Source organism: Perognathus longimembris, chromosome 10, assembly GCF_023159225.1.
Source record: "Perognathus longimembris pacificus isolate PPM17 chromosome 10, ASM2315922v1, whole genome shotgun sequence".
NCBI classification, from domain to species: Eukaryota; Metazoa; Chordata; class Mammalia; order Rodentia; family Heteromyidae; genus Perognathus; species Perognathus longimembris.
Genome location: NC_063170.1, coordinates 21610069 through 21625702, shown reverse-complemented (window position 1 = coordinate 21625702; position 15634 = coordinate 21610069). Strand labels below are relative to the sequence as shown.

Here is a 15634-nt window from a genome sequence, read left to right as displayed (position 1 = left end):
CTTATGATTATATTATCTTTTTACTTATCCAACAGTCATAAAATCATTCCCTTATCAGTCGTGTATTACCATCATGGTCCTGATGGTGGTACGCATAGCTTCATGGAAATGTGGGCACTATCAGAATAATTTGGGGACATGTAAATTAAAGGGCTATAAGGATACACAAAAGTGTCATTTTTTGGAACTTATGATGAAATATTTATGTATGATTGATAGTTCACCTACTACATGTTTATCATAGTGCTACTGATAATATCAAAAAGATAAAAAACAATCTAATTACTCAAAGTGAGAGATTGGGTATATAAATAACCGTAGAAACCCAACTTAATTCAACTAGTGAGCTCTGGGCTATTATATTTAATGGCATAGAATGATGTTGGAATTATTCTTATAAATGAGCAGGCAGTCAAAACTATCACAGGAAAAAGATAGTAAAGCATGATTGCAAAGGTTACCAGCTATTTTATGTGAATAGTTGGCCAGATAGGAGGAGATTGGCACATGCAATCCCCTGATCCTGCTTCCCACCATTCTCCTCTCCTACTCACCATGCCCAGGGTCAAGACATGAGAACAGACAGCAAAGACTCTTCAACTCTCTCCTGAGCAGCTGCCTGCTTACAAAGCACTAATACATCCTAACAGAATTTCATATTATTCATGATCTCTCTCCCCACACTATCATGGAATCTCTGTGAGCATGCAAAATGACTTTCTTCCCCCGAAGAATTCTCAGATCCAAGAACAATGCTATTTGTGGAGCATATAACAGGTGCTCAATAAGTGCATGCTGAATAAAGGATTCTTGGAAGCTGTGAGTGCTTGTGGAATGTTCCAAGGTCCCAAACTATCCTTTAGGACTTCGTAACAAGACATCCAATCAGAGGATTGTCTTGACTCCTCCCTGCACCACTGTGAGACAAGCATCCCCAGCTAGCTGCTCAGGGAGCTGCAGGAACTTACATAGGAGGGTAGGAGGTGGTGTTCTTCACGAAGCTCCATGGCTCTGCAGGCTGCGGTGGAGCAAACCTCAGGGATCCCAGAGGGGGCTTGGCAAACGGGACTCCCAGGAAGACAGCCACAGGCTGCGCAAACCCCTGTAAGCTGATGTACTTCCCCAGGACTTGGCCTTGCGCAGTGTTCACCACAGGTGGCGAGGCCTGGTGTCCTGGTACATGGAGAGGAGATGATATCACGTCAGAGAGGGAAAGTTAGACTGGTTCCACTGTAGGTTTCCCGTTCTGTACTCATGTGAGCTCAAGAAAGTCACTTCAGGCATGTAGGCCTCAGTGGTGACATAATTATGATGGTCATGCGTGGCATTGGTAGTTCACACCTAGAATCCTAGCTACATAGATGATTGAGATCTGACGAGTGAGGCTGGAAGCCAGTTTGGGCAGAGAAGTCAGCGAGAATCTTGTCTGCAATAACCACCCATAAGCCCTAAGTGGAGCTGTGACTTACGTGGTAGAATGCTGCCATGAGTGAACAAGCTAAGGAATAGGTCTTGGGCCCTGAATGCAAGCCCAGTGCAGGGACAAAAAATTAAAAAATCTAGGATTAGAAAACATTTTCCATCACCGGATTTTCCTCCTTGGGCCAACATCTACCTATCCTAATTATCCAGAGCCAGGCAAAAGGGATAACCTTTGACCTCCAAGTCCCACCTAGCCAGCCTGTGCTTGTTACCCCATTTCCTCTCTTGGTCTGCAGGAAACCCCGCAAGGTGCCTTCCTTCCTTCTGCCTCCTGACTGACAGTGGCCTGTCACCTTGTGCCCTGCTCCCCTTCTCTTGGGATCTCCTAGTGGAAACTGACATTTATAGAGACCAATGGCTCTCTTCAGACTTTTCCCACATGTCAGTTTTTCTCTAAATAAACTCCATGGTAATTTCCATTAATAAATTTCAACCTCTTTCCCCTTTCCTGGTGTCCTCTAGACCAGAGACTGTTCTAAGTGCTGAGGAAGCAAACATCCATTCCACCCTCTCTTCAATCCAGGAAGAAACATACTACTCTCATCCCTACATTCGAGATAGGGTGACCCACACACAGCAAAAGAAAGTACTTTGCCAAGAACACCCAGCTCAGAAAGTGCTGAAGGAGCTAGGCTTCAAGCTCCACCCTGACCCCTAAGTGGATGCTTTTTAAATTATGCAAAGTCTTTCAACATGATCTAGCTAGACTTGGACTAAGAATCATAGAAAGAATACAATGAACTCTTCTAATTCCTGATGTTGAAGCATGTGGTTGTTTCACTGACTCCTTGTGCCTGGAGTCTCTGGGTGTTTATTTTCTCAGGTATCTCTCAAACATTGAGACTGGATGGACTCAGATGTTCCCAGGCAAGACTGTAGTCCAGAGATTGAACAGTACTGAGAAAATAAATAATCCTGCATTGCCCTTGCTCTCCTTGCATCTTCACTTTTGTGTGCCTTGGACAGGGTTTCTGAATATGACCCTCAACATGTAAACCCCAGAAGAACTCACCCCAAGCTGTGGAGGCAATGAGGGAGGCCAGGGTCAGAGCCCAGGACCACATCGTGGAAGGAAAACAGCTCTGGTGCCCAGGAAGTCGCTGCTGCTGCAAGGGAATGCAGCGGTTATGGCCCAGAGCTGGAGTTCGGCCCTAGATTTCTTATCCACTCAGTCCAATCACTAATCTAAAAGGATAAAAATGCCCCCTCCCCCTCTTCTAAACAACTTCCTGGGGTGTACTGGATAATCTAAGCCACACCCACACTGTTTGTTGACTTATCCAAACAGTCCTTACCCAACTCAGTGGGCTACAAACTGTTTCCACAACTTCTTACAGAAAGGTTTCAAAACTGCAGTGACCTTCAGAAAGGCTGACATTGTAGGTATGTGTATAAATGTCATTTCCTGGGACATCTTGGACTAAGCCTTTGTAGACAGAGTTAGACTGGTTCTCCACCTTCTCTTCCTTTCTAGGTGTAGCTCTCCAAACTACTAGCAGGAGGCGCTCATCAGCAGAGACTGGTTTCCTACTGCCTCCAGCTCTAAGCTGCTGCATCTCAGAGGCTTTCCCATGCAGCCAAACTAGCTCTCAAGTCTCACTCCTGTTGGGCTGGTGAACTTAAAGCTGCAGGATCACTGTCAGGAAAATGCAGGGACCTTTGACTCTCAGAGCAGTAATCTCTGCCTCTTTCTCATTGTTTTTATGTGTCTATTGAAAATTACCATATGTTCACATACATTTTCTCCATAGTTCAATTCTCAGCCTAAAGGAATTCCCAGAATTTTCCTGAATTTAGTCCTACTGATTGTCAGGTCACTTGTTAATGTGTTTTTCTTGCTTTACATGTACAATTTAGTGTTTAAAAATTTACATGTATGAGATAAGAAAATGAAGGAAACAGAATTTTAAAAAGTAAAATCAGAGTGGATTTTATTGTATATAACTGATAAGAGTGTGAGGGCATCTCCTCAAACCCAGTCCCAACTGTGGGTGTATGTGTGTGTGTCTTAGAAGACATGAATCAATCTAATATAGTATAGAACTAGGGCTTGGGTTTTGCTGTCACTGTGCTGTACTACCTGCTTCAAGTTTAGTGTTCCTGTTACTTGTGCTTGTCCACTGCGATGGAAGAGGCCCAGCTTCAGGAAGGTCTTCTTAGGTCTTCCTCCACCCTTCACTTCAGCTAACCAGTATACCTGGCCCCTCCTAGATCTCTCCCCATGCTCTCACTCTCTCCCAGCAGAGTGTTGGTATTTCCTACCTTATTCCTGAGTCTAAAGTTGACATCCAGGACTCTGTAAGCCTGGTAACCATCGATAAGTCTAACTCTGGTAAGCGTCAAGCAAAAACCCAAGAAATGTGTCTTTTCTTTGCACACACAGCTTTCTCATTGCCTTTGTCTATCTCCGGTAGAAAAAGACCTCTCCTGATTTATGCAGAGCATGTTTTATCAGCCAACTCTCACAGGAAGAGATTTTACCATTTCTCTTTTTTTATCCAGCCCCAAAAATTCTTCACAAGGACCCCAAGGGACATCAGGTTAGCTGTGGTGACACCAGTGGTTGAGGGATTTCTTTCATTAGGGTAAAAGATGAATCAGGTCTTCATGCGTACACCAAGCCTCTCACCTTCCAAACTGCGCTTGACTTTCTCCGGAGCTCCTGACTGCAGCCACCCATGCAGATCAGCTTGTGAGGGTTCCTAGCTCTCAGGCATTTTAGACTCTCCTACCAGTCCACCAGCTTTGATCACTTTAGTGAGGTTCAGATGGTCCCCCTTATGCCTGCAATGCTGTCCTCCACCTGGAGGGGAAAGAGGAGGCACTGCTTCACCCACTTCTGCAACATGCTTGTCCCTTCTCAGGTGTCAGGGCTCATGCCCCAAGCCTCCCCGTGCACAGCCATATTCCTAGGCTTGATGGTACTTTCCTCTGATGCTCCCTTCCCTACATCCTTCTCTTCAACTCAAGACACAGACACTGATGTGGTCTCCAGAAGAACATTTATGTAACAAATTGGGGCGTGGGCACTACTATCAGGCCTGTGGCCTCTGCCCACCCCCACCACACAACTCTCAGCTTCCACAGTAAGACGCCTCTTCCATCGAAGGTGCCTGCATTGGCCGCTCCAGTCTCCTCAGGAGGACTGGGCCTCTTGTTCACAGCTCGGTGTGATCTCCATGGCGTAGCCTCTTTGCTGCCTCCCTGGTTCTGAGCTGGGTCCAGAAAGCCTCTTCCTTGTCTTTCAGCCCCTGGGCTGCCTGGGTGGAAGTACCAATCTGCAGGTAACCTTCCTTCCGGTCAAACTCTGGCCAGTGGGGCAGCCCCTTCCCATTGGGGTTCCTGAGAACAGAATCAGAAAGATATTCCACAAAGCTTCCACATGGTCCCAACATTCTTGTGCCATTAAAAGGGTCCCCAGAAATCTCTTTTCAGAAACCTCTGTATCTCCACAGAGATCCCTCTGTCTTCCAGGACACTGTTTATTTTTCAAGAGGGATCACTGTCATGTGGCTGTGTTTGCACCCAGGGTCAGGAGTTGAATTGTGTCAACCTGAGGAACGACCCTTTCCATCAAGAATTCCCATGACACTTAGCCTACTCTCAACCCCACCTTGGCCATCAGACTCACCCAGTTCGAGCAAAGTTGGCCCAGAACTTCATCACCATCTTACTGAGGTTGATCTCCTCTTCTGTGGCCCCCTCTGTGGGGAAGAAGGAAAGACAGTGTGCTACTCGAGGTGTGGTTCATGGGACAGCAGCATCAGCAGCACATGGCCGCTTGTTAGAAAGACAGAGACTGTGTCCTTAGCCTTCTCCTACTAGGTCAACACCTGCATGATGAGATGATCCAGGTTCCCTGGTTAGGTTGAGAATGGCTCATCTAGAACTTTGCTTTGGGCACACAGTCCATCTTGAGCTGTCTACCTGCAACTTCCTCACTCACCTCCCTGCTCCTCCCCTCTCAGGACTTCTATGTCCACCTCAGTGTTTTCTCTCCTTTCAGAATTATTCTATCCTGAGTCTTTTCTCAGATTCTATCACATATTAGCAGCATCACAGCATCTGCAAAATATCAGAATTACAAAGGCGATATGAACTCATCCATCTGGGCAGTGCCCAGAGGTCCTGGTGTATCACAAACAGCCAGGAGGAAGCTTGTAAGCCACATGTAACTGCTTGAAGCTAAGGTGGTAAAGACATTTGCAAAGTGGTCTTCAAATATCATATTATTAAATGAGTTGGAAGAATATATGAGATATGTATTTGATCTATGGACAGAGGGATGAACTAATATGGTACTCAACTCAAGGTTAACATTCTTTCCACCCCTCCTTCCCTCCATTCCTTCCCTTCTGGTGGTCCTTTGTGAGTGGGAAATCACGCAGTGATATTCTGCACTCGAGCAAACTCTGCAGGTGACCCACTACTTGTCTACCAGTTTCACAGGTCAAACTGCTAAAGTGATCATGTCTAGGGGCACTTGAACCCACATCCTAACTCATTTGTATGTTAAAGTTTAAAAAAGGATGAGGACTACACAGTAGCTCATTTTTATCATATGGAATCAGAAAACAAAGACAGGGAAATAGGATAAACCTTGCTTCCAACTAAGTCTATAATCCAGGCCTCCCATCTCCAAGAAAATAGCCAGCAAAGGCCATTACCTTTAAAAAATGGAGCCCCAAACACTGAGAACAGCTCATCCCCATGGTCTGCTACCACCGTCTTGGGTCTCATATCTGATGAGAAGTTCGGGCGATTCTGAAACTCGTACATGTAGGTGGGGGCTCCAGCATCTGAGAAGACATGAATTCATGCACAGTTTTTTTTTTTTTTTTTTTTTTTTTGGCCAGTCCTGGGCCTTGGACTCAGGGCCTGAGCACCATCCCTGGCTTCTTCCCGCTCAAGGCTAGCACTCTGCCACTTGAGCCACAGCGCCGCTTCTGGCCGTTTTCTGTATATGTGGTGCTGGGGAATCGAACCTAGGGCCTCGTGTATCTGAGGCAGGCACTCTTGCCACTAGGCTATATCCCCAGCCCCCATGCACAGTTTTTGTTACCAGACACAGCTCTGGCTGGCATCAAGCTCTCCAGAACCTTAGGACAGGCCTGGTTACCACCTGTACAGGAAGAAGCTGTTTCAAGAAAGCTCAGTGAGTCTCAGGGGTACAGAGCCAAGAAAAATGTAATGGACTTTGAAAAAAAAAAGTATATTAAATGACAAATTAAAAAATATATTAATGCTCAGAGGATCTCATTCACAAAATACTAGCACTTATTTAGTTGAGGAATATCTATGAACTAATAGGGAGTTTCTATTTAGCATACTTAGAAAGTCTTTTGGGTTTTGTGTGGGTCATGGGGCTTGAACTCAAAGCTTTAACACTATCCCTGAGCTCTTTTGCTCAAGGCTAACACTCTACCCCTTTGATCCACAGAGCCACTTGCAGAGCCAGCATAGTTTACACATTTCTAGTGCTTCCTCATCCATTAATGGGAGAAGCAATTCCAAGCTGCTTATCTGGAAAACTATATATTTACATACATATGCAATCAGAGATGAAGCAACCACAACAACAGCAACAGAAAAAAAATCATACCATTCAAGGTGCATATTCAGTCAGCTCACATAGCCTGCTTCCTGCTTGGCCTAAGGAGTTTAAGGCCTTGAGGGGTCAAGGTGAGAGACAAAGGAGAAGGGACAAGAGGAGGGTGGACCTGACATCCTCTGCCTGTTTTCCTCTTCTCTGCCTTCCTCTCATCACCAGAGCCCTACTATCCAAGCTCCAATACACCCCCTTTCCTGTTGATAGGATCAGTGAGTTCCACATCTTGTCCTTCTGGGTCCACTAGGAATCTCCCAGCCTGGGGAGCTCAACACCTGCAGTGATCATGATACCCAGGCAGACACTCAAGAGAGACTGCAGGAGGCAGTGTGAAGTTCATCCCCATTGGGCAGAGTAGGAAAATTGAAACACCCAGAGGGGGGAAAAGTCACAAGAATAATCTCACAACTCAGACAAGCTTATTTTCTATTTTAGCACCTATGCTTTTTATGATCATAAAATTGTCTCATTTGTATAATTGTATAAAATTTGTATACAGTTAGCATAATTGAATAATTGTGTACTGGGGTCATGGGGTGTACCCACCACTCCTGGAGCTTGAATTCAAGACCAGAGCTCTGTTTCTAAGCTCTTGTGCTCAAGGCTAGTGATCTACCTCTTTGAGCCACAGGCTCCATTTCCATCCTTTGGTAGTTAATTGGAGATAAAAGTCTCAGAGACTTTCCAGCCAGGGCTAGCTTTAAACAGTGATCCTCTCATCTCAGCCTGCTGAATAACTAAGATTACAGGCGAGTAACTAAGATTACAGGCATAATCCACTAGCACCCAGCTATAGACTAAGCTTAATACACTATTTTATCATTATTTTACAATATTATGTCCATTCATTATGGTCATTCTTTATTTATAATTATTTTTAATTGCATGAACTCATCTTGTACAAGATGTCTCATTTTAACCTGTTCATTATGCACACGATGCATCTTAATTAGTGACCTCCTGTGTTCTCCATGCTCCCTATGCCCTTTCACCAACTTTAATATAAACATTCCATTCCAGGTGCCTACAATAAATTATTTGATTGCCTTGTACTGCTTTTATCATTAAATTCCACTAAAAATGAAGGTGCTTTAGGATCAAGCAGAAACATATTATAATGGAACCTAGTGCTGTGCTCATTGTCCAGGATGTTTTTTTCTGACCACTAGCAACTATTCTGTCCATGTCTGCAGAAGAACAAAACACAGTGTAATTAACCATCCCTTGGGACAGACTTCAACCAATGTGCATTGGTGGATCACTACCCAGCTCCCTGCATCTCAGACAGGAACGCCCAAGATGTTTTTCCAGAGCTCCCAGCTCCAGCCATCCCACAGTGGACACGTGTTTGGTGATGCATCAGTGATTGGCCTGCATCTCTAACTGTGTTTCTGGATCACCTTCCACACTAACAACCTGCCCTTGGAGCCTTTCCTCAGAGGTTTCTAGCAGCAGAACAAAACAGGAGAGCCCTCTCCCCAGGCCATACGGAATCAGCACTGGAGACCTGACCCTCAGCTGTTTTCACAAGAGTCTATGGCAGTCAGCGGGTGGGTCACACACTGAACTGGAAAGAACTCATCCTTCTATATAAGCCCTGTGATCACCTCTGTGGCTCCGAGATATCATCACAGCTGGAACTCCAAACACCACATCTGCTATCAAGTCCAGTAGTAGATCTTTCATTTTGGCAGGATCATTTGTTCCTCCCAAATACTTCTCAATGGCTGCAGAAATAAGATCTTCAGAAAGTTCCTAAAAGATATCAAGGTAGTGACCACACACCTGGTGAGCAATGGAGCTTCCACAGAAAGTTAAGAATCTTTTATATAATAGTAATTTAACTATAAATATTTCCCAAGGACAAAAGAACATATGATTTTTTTCTAGTGAGTGAATTTTCATTAGATGTACAGGGCACAGGAAATGCAATGACTTGCACAGAAGAACCATCCATGTGTAGTAAAGGCAGGCTTTCTAAATTTGTAACTTCCCTGGTGCTACTCAGGTGTTCAGCTCTCCTCTACTCCTTTGGTGGGCTTTTAGCTGAAATCCTGAGGCAAGATGGTCTCTTTTAGAGAGAGCCTACCCCTTATTGAGATGGTCAGCTTTCCAGATATACCTACTCTCACTTATCTTTGAGTCACTGCATTTTTCCATTGACAAGCAACGTATGTGGGCTCATTCTACTATGCTGATGAAGCTAGAAAAGATAGAGAAATGAGAACAGAATCCTCAGGTCCTAGAATTATCCTTCTCTGCCATGATTTGTTTCTGATTTGAGGCAACCCCCACCCCTCATGGTTTCTCAACCAATTCTATGAATCTTTCCAATCTTACCAGCATAGAGTAAGATTGCCACAGCAGTGATGATACCTTCTTCTTGTCCATTTCGCCTTCCAGTGGATAGCCCATAAACTGTTAAAAATGGTTTTTACATTTGTGAATCATGAAGAATTGATAAAGAAGACTCAAGCAGGTCAATGCACAAAGCAATATAGGTTGACATTTCTCTGTTGGTTCCCTACAGGCATGCATCTTTCCTTAATTTAATAGGAAAAAAATCAATGAAACAAATGGATTGACAATAAACAAATGGATTTACCTATAGGGGGTGGAATGAGAACACCTCAAACCTTGTATTTGAAGAGGACACAATGTCCAGTCAGCATCAGAGGAATCTTTAGGAACACTCATCAAAGTCTAGAAGCCAGGATCCCAAGGATATAGGACACGAGGCACAACTCAGAGACTCAGGTGAACAAGCAAAGCGTTCCTTTGCTGAAGTCTGAAGTCATGAAGTGAGAGCTGCATAGCTCCCAGCACATATTGATCCTGTCCAAATTTCTGACTGAGGCCTGACCCAACTGAGCATGGCTCTAGCATGAGTCTCAAGTCTAACTTGAGACTATGTCCTAAGATGACTCCAGCCCCTCAAATGCCTGCAGGAAGAGCTCAATACCTGAAGGAACAAACCCGGTGACAAGCAGACATATAGTCCTCTTGTGGACCAGCCACTTAAAAAAAAACTGGCAATTATCAAGAACTTTTCTACCCCAAATTCTTTTCAGGGAAAACTTTTCTGATAACTTTATAACCAGCTTGAATTTTAAAAGTTGGGGAGATGACTCATTGATAAAGCCTGTATTCCTAGCTCTCAGGAGACATCTCATGATTGCAGTTCAAAGCCAGCCCAGGCAGGATAGTCTGTGAGACTCTTCTCTCCAATTAACCACCAAAATTAGCCAGATGTGGAGCTGTGGATCAAACAGTAGAGCACTGCCCTTGAGGAAAAAACACTCATAAGACAGCACCTAAACCCAGTGTTCAAGCTCCAGAACTGGCCAAAAGGAGAAAAGCAACAGCTATCCATGGATCTTTGCAAGGAGACACCGGAGATCTCAGGCAGACATTGTGGAGATCTATGAGACTTGTGAGTCCATGTTCAGTAGACTTTCTTGGCCCAGCCTGACTCTCTTGGCCCTCAGCTCCTTCCTCTCTAGGATGTCCTAGGCTTTTCCATATGCACAATTCTCATGTCTACATGAGAATCCTTCAATGCAAGATAATATCTGGGAAGAGGAGCTTCTAAGGCTCTACCATCCAGTGGATTCTTGTCTATCCTAGAGAATCTTCCCATTAAAATACCTACTTTTGCCTGGAGCTGGTGGCTCACACCTGTAATCCTAGCTACTCAGGAGGCTAAGATCTGAGGAACATATTTCCAAGCCATCCTGGAAAGGAAAGTCCATGAGACTCTAATCTCCAATAAGCTACTCTGAAAAAAGCTGGAAAAGGAACTATGCCTAAAGTGGTAGAGCGGTTGCCTTGAGCTAAAGAAGCTCAAGAACAGCATTCAGGCCCAAGTTCTAGCCCCAGGATGTGCAAAATTTTGACAATGGGAACAGATCTCTTAAAAAAAAAAAGGTACAGAGATAAAAGAGATGATAGGAGCAGAGTTGAAAGGGAGGCAGTTGCTTATGTGTTTGGGATCAAGTCTGTCACGAGTTCTGTACATCCGCACCATGGGAATGATCCAGCCAAACTCTTGTTTGTTGATTCCCACGATGAAGGGCACAGTGTTGAAACTCTTCTCTGCTAGGATGGCTTCAGGTGTCTTGGGCAGCAGCACTCCATCAACAACAGTGGGCAGGAAGGTATTACTCTGGGGAAGACATAAATGTAGTATCTGTGAATATGCTGCCCCAGGTAACACCTCCATTCCCCTCTCTGCATGGAGGCACAGGCAAACACAGATTCTTGTGGTTATGGCCACAGAGACTCAGGATCCTGTGGAGTCTAAGTCTGAGAGTCCCTGAGGGCAGCACTATGACAAGATCTGGTGATGTTACAGGACAATGTCTGAAACAAAGAGAAGAACCCTCACAGAAACTCAAGTACATAGCACATACAGTCCATGTCTCACTTTGAAGTCCCTTCCTATCTGTTTGTCTGTCTGTCATTGTTATATCTACTATCTTTCCTTCCTCTTCATTGTTGTTATGTCTGTGGAATTGCAGTGAATGCTAAATTAGCATACATGGAGCCATTGCTGCAGGGGAAGTCCTGCTTAGGTTCAAGAACCAAAATGTGTGTGTGCATATGTGTGTATTGTGTGTGTATTTTGTGTGTGTGTAGGTACTGTTTTAAAGAGATAATATAGATTTCTTACCATTATATGTACAATTTATTGAAGCCCACATTGAAACCATAAGCTGACTCCATTGCTACCTTCATTGTCTTTTAAAAATCTCATTTCTGACTTCCATGAAACACACCACATATTTTGTCTCTTGCTCTAAGCACTTCTTGTCTAACCACCTACCCTAACTGGGAGAGGAGGCTCTAGGGAGCAGGGAATTCCTGAATGTTCCACTAAGATATCCCAGCTGCTGTCAGACAGTAAGGGCTTCATACACCATTTCTGGGTGGCTGAAAGAATCTTTTTTCATCCTTACAAGTTCTTTAAGGGAAAACTAGGATCCTAAGAGCAAGCCAGAGAGGATAAAATTCTAAGATGCTGCACAGTTCATGGCACAAGACCCTGGCAAGTCATTGTAGGTGCAAGGGAGGACAACAGGAGAGAAAGAGTTCAATGGATTCTAGTAGGATAATTTCCCCAGAACTGAAATCCTCAGCTCCATCCTGTACTGAAATCCATCCTCATGACCTGCTGAGAGCTCTGTGCTCCTCAAGGAAGGGCTCTGACCCTTGGTCAATGACTTCTTCATGGCAGAAGATTCTAGTGTAGTCTCCTTCTGCAGATGCATTTTGGGTGCAGGAAACATAAATGAGGGAGGTATGTCCATGTCCAGAGAACTATTTTCTGACTAAGAGCACTGGATTGGGAATAGGGAGTGGGTTCTAATCTTGCTTCTGGTTCCTGGCTATGCTAGCTAGCAAATTATTCCTCTCTTGACCTCAGTAATATATACACGGTAACAACATTACACACAACAAAGTGCACATTAGGTTCCACAAGGACTAATCCTTCATTTATAATTAGATGGAGGTAAAAATTGTTAAGACTGTAAATCTAAGGTCCTTACCTCTCTGGGGTCTCCAAGAAAATCAAGCTTAAACAGGTTCTGTAATGACAGAGAATGAGACAGGTGTGAGCCAGCTGACCTTTGAGCTGGAGCCAGAGGAGATTCTTCTTCGCTTTATGTCCTCCCCCTGGGTCAGGTGAAAACAGATGTGACATAGGCCCTGCTGGGCAGGCAACAGTGTGGAGGGGAATGAGGGATTGGCAGCTCAATGAGGGAAATGACTCTCGGGAACCCTGGAGATGTCTGCAGTCTGAGCTTGTTCTCCTCCTCAACCTTTCCCTTACTTGTTTCCCTGGCAACATCATCTCAGCTTTCTTCTGAGGGAACAGTGGAAAGAAGTGAATCTTATTGCCATAGCTGCAGAGGCCTTGAGAAGAGATAAGGCTGACGGAGGAGTGGACATCTCCCTGACCTCCTGTGTCCATTTCCCGCCACATCACACTTCTCAAACTCAGGAAACCACACAGACCCTGCAGTCACCAGGTCCTGAACAGAGAGAATACTGTAACCCTGTCTCACCATGCCTCTGCTCAGCCATGGTAAACCACCAGGAATCCCAGCCTGACTAACAACAGATGAACTCTCTGCCTACACTGCTTTTCCACACTGGCATTTAGAAGGCATCTTAACAGGGTAAAATCATGACAGGGCCAGCTCACTGTTCACCTCTAAACTATTGCTGAAAATTTTGCAAGACCTTGATTTCTAAGCAGAGGGGGAATCAATCTGGTGAGTTGGATGGATTAATTGATAAGCTGATATTACTACAGCAGCTGAAGAATAGATCACTGCTTTTGGAAGAGCAAGTGAACCAGTAAAGCTTTGTGTTGGTTAGATGACTCATGGGGGAATGAAAGGCTAAAACTATCAGGAGCAGTTGTGGAAGGTTCTATACTAGATTGATGAAAGGATGCTAATGAGCAGGAGATTGAATAAATGAATAGGTTAATGTGTCAATGATAGATGACGGGTGCATAGATACATAGTTATCCTAGAATTCTAATTCATGCAATGTTTCAGAAATTGTGGAAAATTTCTTACAACTGTGTTACAATTTAGATAATTTCTACATGTACCAGTGTAAACTGTAACATCTATCTGAAAAACTCAGTGCTGAATACCTCCTCTCTGCAAATTCAGGTTGATAGTTATATGTGGAAGCATGGAATATTTTTTTAAATATTTCTGAAGATTACCACGTAAAAGTGCTGTTTTGATAAAGCAAGAGGATCATTTGAATCATGACATAGTTGGTTTTTCTTTTCCTTTATCATAGATGTTTTTCTACCACAAACAAACTGATATCTCAAATTGGGTCAGAAGTCTGACAAAGTTACTGAAGTGGAGTTTTGGACAGTGTGCGTGGTAGCGTGCGTGGAGCCAGAGAATAGTAAATGGATGAAGCCTGGGCCCAGTCACACAGGATGGAGCCTGAGAAGGAGGCACCTACCAGTTTCAGTGTGACCTCCAAGAGCTCGTCCTCTGTCTTCTGGCGCAGACAGTGAACCATGGTGGCCGACGTGGTGGTTTTGCACCCTGCCGTGATGGCAATTCTCTGCAGAGATCACAGGCAATCACAGACGCCATGAGCAGTGTTCTATCTCCACCAACATACACATGGGGTTCCTGCTATGCGCCCAGGTCATGGAGATGGCAGAGGTAGCTAAACCTATCCTAGGGAGGGGAATGGCTCAGCACACCACCAGGTGTCTAATGGGGATTATTGCACAAGAAGGACATAATATCTGGGCCTGGGTTCATTTATATCTGTCAAAATATACACACACTGCCCCTGCCAAACACTGTGAAGGAAAAAATGTGAACAATGTTCTCAAGGCTGAATGCTTGAAAGGAAGCCATTTCGAATGAAGCCCTAAATTCCAACTGTTCTGAAACCAGACCCCTTCCACGGGTTCAATATTGGACCTCAGGCACGCCAGTCCACACTGTGGTTCCCACTCCTCACTCATAGATGAGGGACAAGATCCAACACATGCTACCATGATTGAGCACAAGTAAACACGTGAACATGCTAAAATGTGCCCAGGTGCAGGACGCTTGAGTGAAATGCTTGATGAAAAGACATTTCAAAATATGGAGAATGAGACTTAGATGTGAGTTTAATGAAGCTTTCTTGCTCAGCTACTCTCTCTTCAGGGACTCCCTGAGCATCTAGCTGAATCTTACAGGAAAGTCTCTTAAGGGCTTCAGGATTACAGAGGACAGGGGGACAGAGCTGTCCAGGGTGAGACCTACCTCAGCCATAGGCCTGATGTTCTCAGTCTTAAGCAGAGCAGACATGAGGGCCACACCACTCTCAGAAATGGCCCTGTGGAAGAGATTCTTGGCCAGTGGAGATAACACCTGGCAGGAGAGAGGAGAAGAGGATGTTTTGTGTTCATAAGAAAGGTCAGCCACCTTGATGTTCTTTGAGACTCCTGCCATCTGCTCCACCACCCTGGACTTTCACCCGAAGACCTTGATGTCCTGTGACCATAACGTGACAGCTCCTCACTGGTCCTGGCCCACCAGGTTTCCCCAGGCCTATGTTCCCTAAGGAAATGTCAGGGAATGAAGTCTGTGCCTATGGTGAGGACAGAACTGGGAGAATGTGGCAAGTCTAACCATGGCAAACCAAAGGATTGAAAAGATAACTTGATAAATCTCATTTCACAGTTCCTTTTCTCATGATTTATACTTAGATGAATGGCTATGAAGAGCTTCTAATGGTAAAATGTTAGGAAAGTCAAGCAAGTGAGGAAGAGCGTGACTGTCACAGTTGGCACTGGAAATTCTTATGACCCAAGGACTTAGGCTCAGCTCTGAGCTTCCCAGGGGTCAAGGAGGGTGTGGCCCCTGGCTCCTCATCATCAGAGGCTATGTAGTGGGGAGAGTCACACCTGCATTCAGCTTTCACAAGCAGAGGTCCCATCCATGAACTGGCTGGTCTCCATGAGATTCAACAGCCCTGTGAAGATCTGGTTGAGGAACACTT

The 15634-nt window shown here is 44.7% G+C and overlaps 2 protein-coding genes across 6 annotated transcripts in view; both read right to left on the bottom strand.

Moving 5' to 3' along the window:
• Nucleotides 1-15634, bottom strand: part of LOC125358441 (carboxylesterase 1D-like) — a 46086-nt gene that overhangs the window by 20653 nt on the left and 9799 nt on the right. For 2 of the 5 annotated variants that reach the window (XM_048355566.1, XM_048355570.1), the window contains 9 exons: nucleotides 14896-15003; nucleotides 14090-14194; nucleotides 12640-12678; nucleotides 11115-11255; nucleotides 9431-9508; nucleotides 8698-8845; nucleotides 6150-6281; nucleotides 5114-5186; nucleotides 4468-4824 (listed from right to left, as the gene is read on the bottom strand). In XM_048355566.1, the coding sequence (XP_048211523.1) occupies nucleotides 4641-4824; nucleotides 5114-5186; nucleotides 6150-6281; nucleotides 8698-8845; nucleotides 9431-9508; nucleotides 11115-11255; nucleotides 12640-12678; nucleotides 14090-14194; nucleotides 14896-15003 (1008 nt within the window). In that variant the 3' untranslated portion in view covers nucleotides 4468-4640. Of the gene's footprint in view, nucleotides 1-968; nucleotides 1174-2494; nucleotides 2646-4467; nucleotides 4825-5113; nucleotides 5187-6149; nucleotides 6282-8697; nucleotides 8846-9430; nucleotides 9509-11114; nucleotides 11256-12639; nucleotides 12679-14089; nucleotides 14195-14895; nucleotides 15004-15634 lie in introns of those variants that run through there. The other 3 variants (XM_048355565.1, XM_048355568.1, XM_048355567.1) reach the window with 2 other exon arrangements.
• The window catches only part of LOC125358442 (carboxylesterase 1E-like), a 50902-nt gene continuing 39959 nt past the window's right edge, over nucleotides 4692-15634 (bottom strand). The window contains exon 13 of the mRNA XM_048355573.1: nucleotides 4692-4824. The gene's annotated coding sequence lies outside the window, so the exon portion shown is untranslated. The remainder of the gene's footprint in view (nucleotides 4825-15634) is intronic.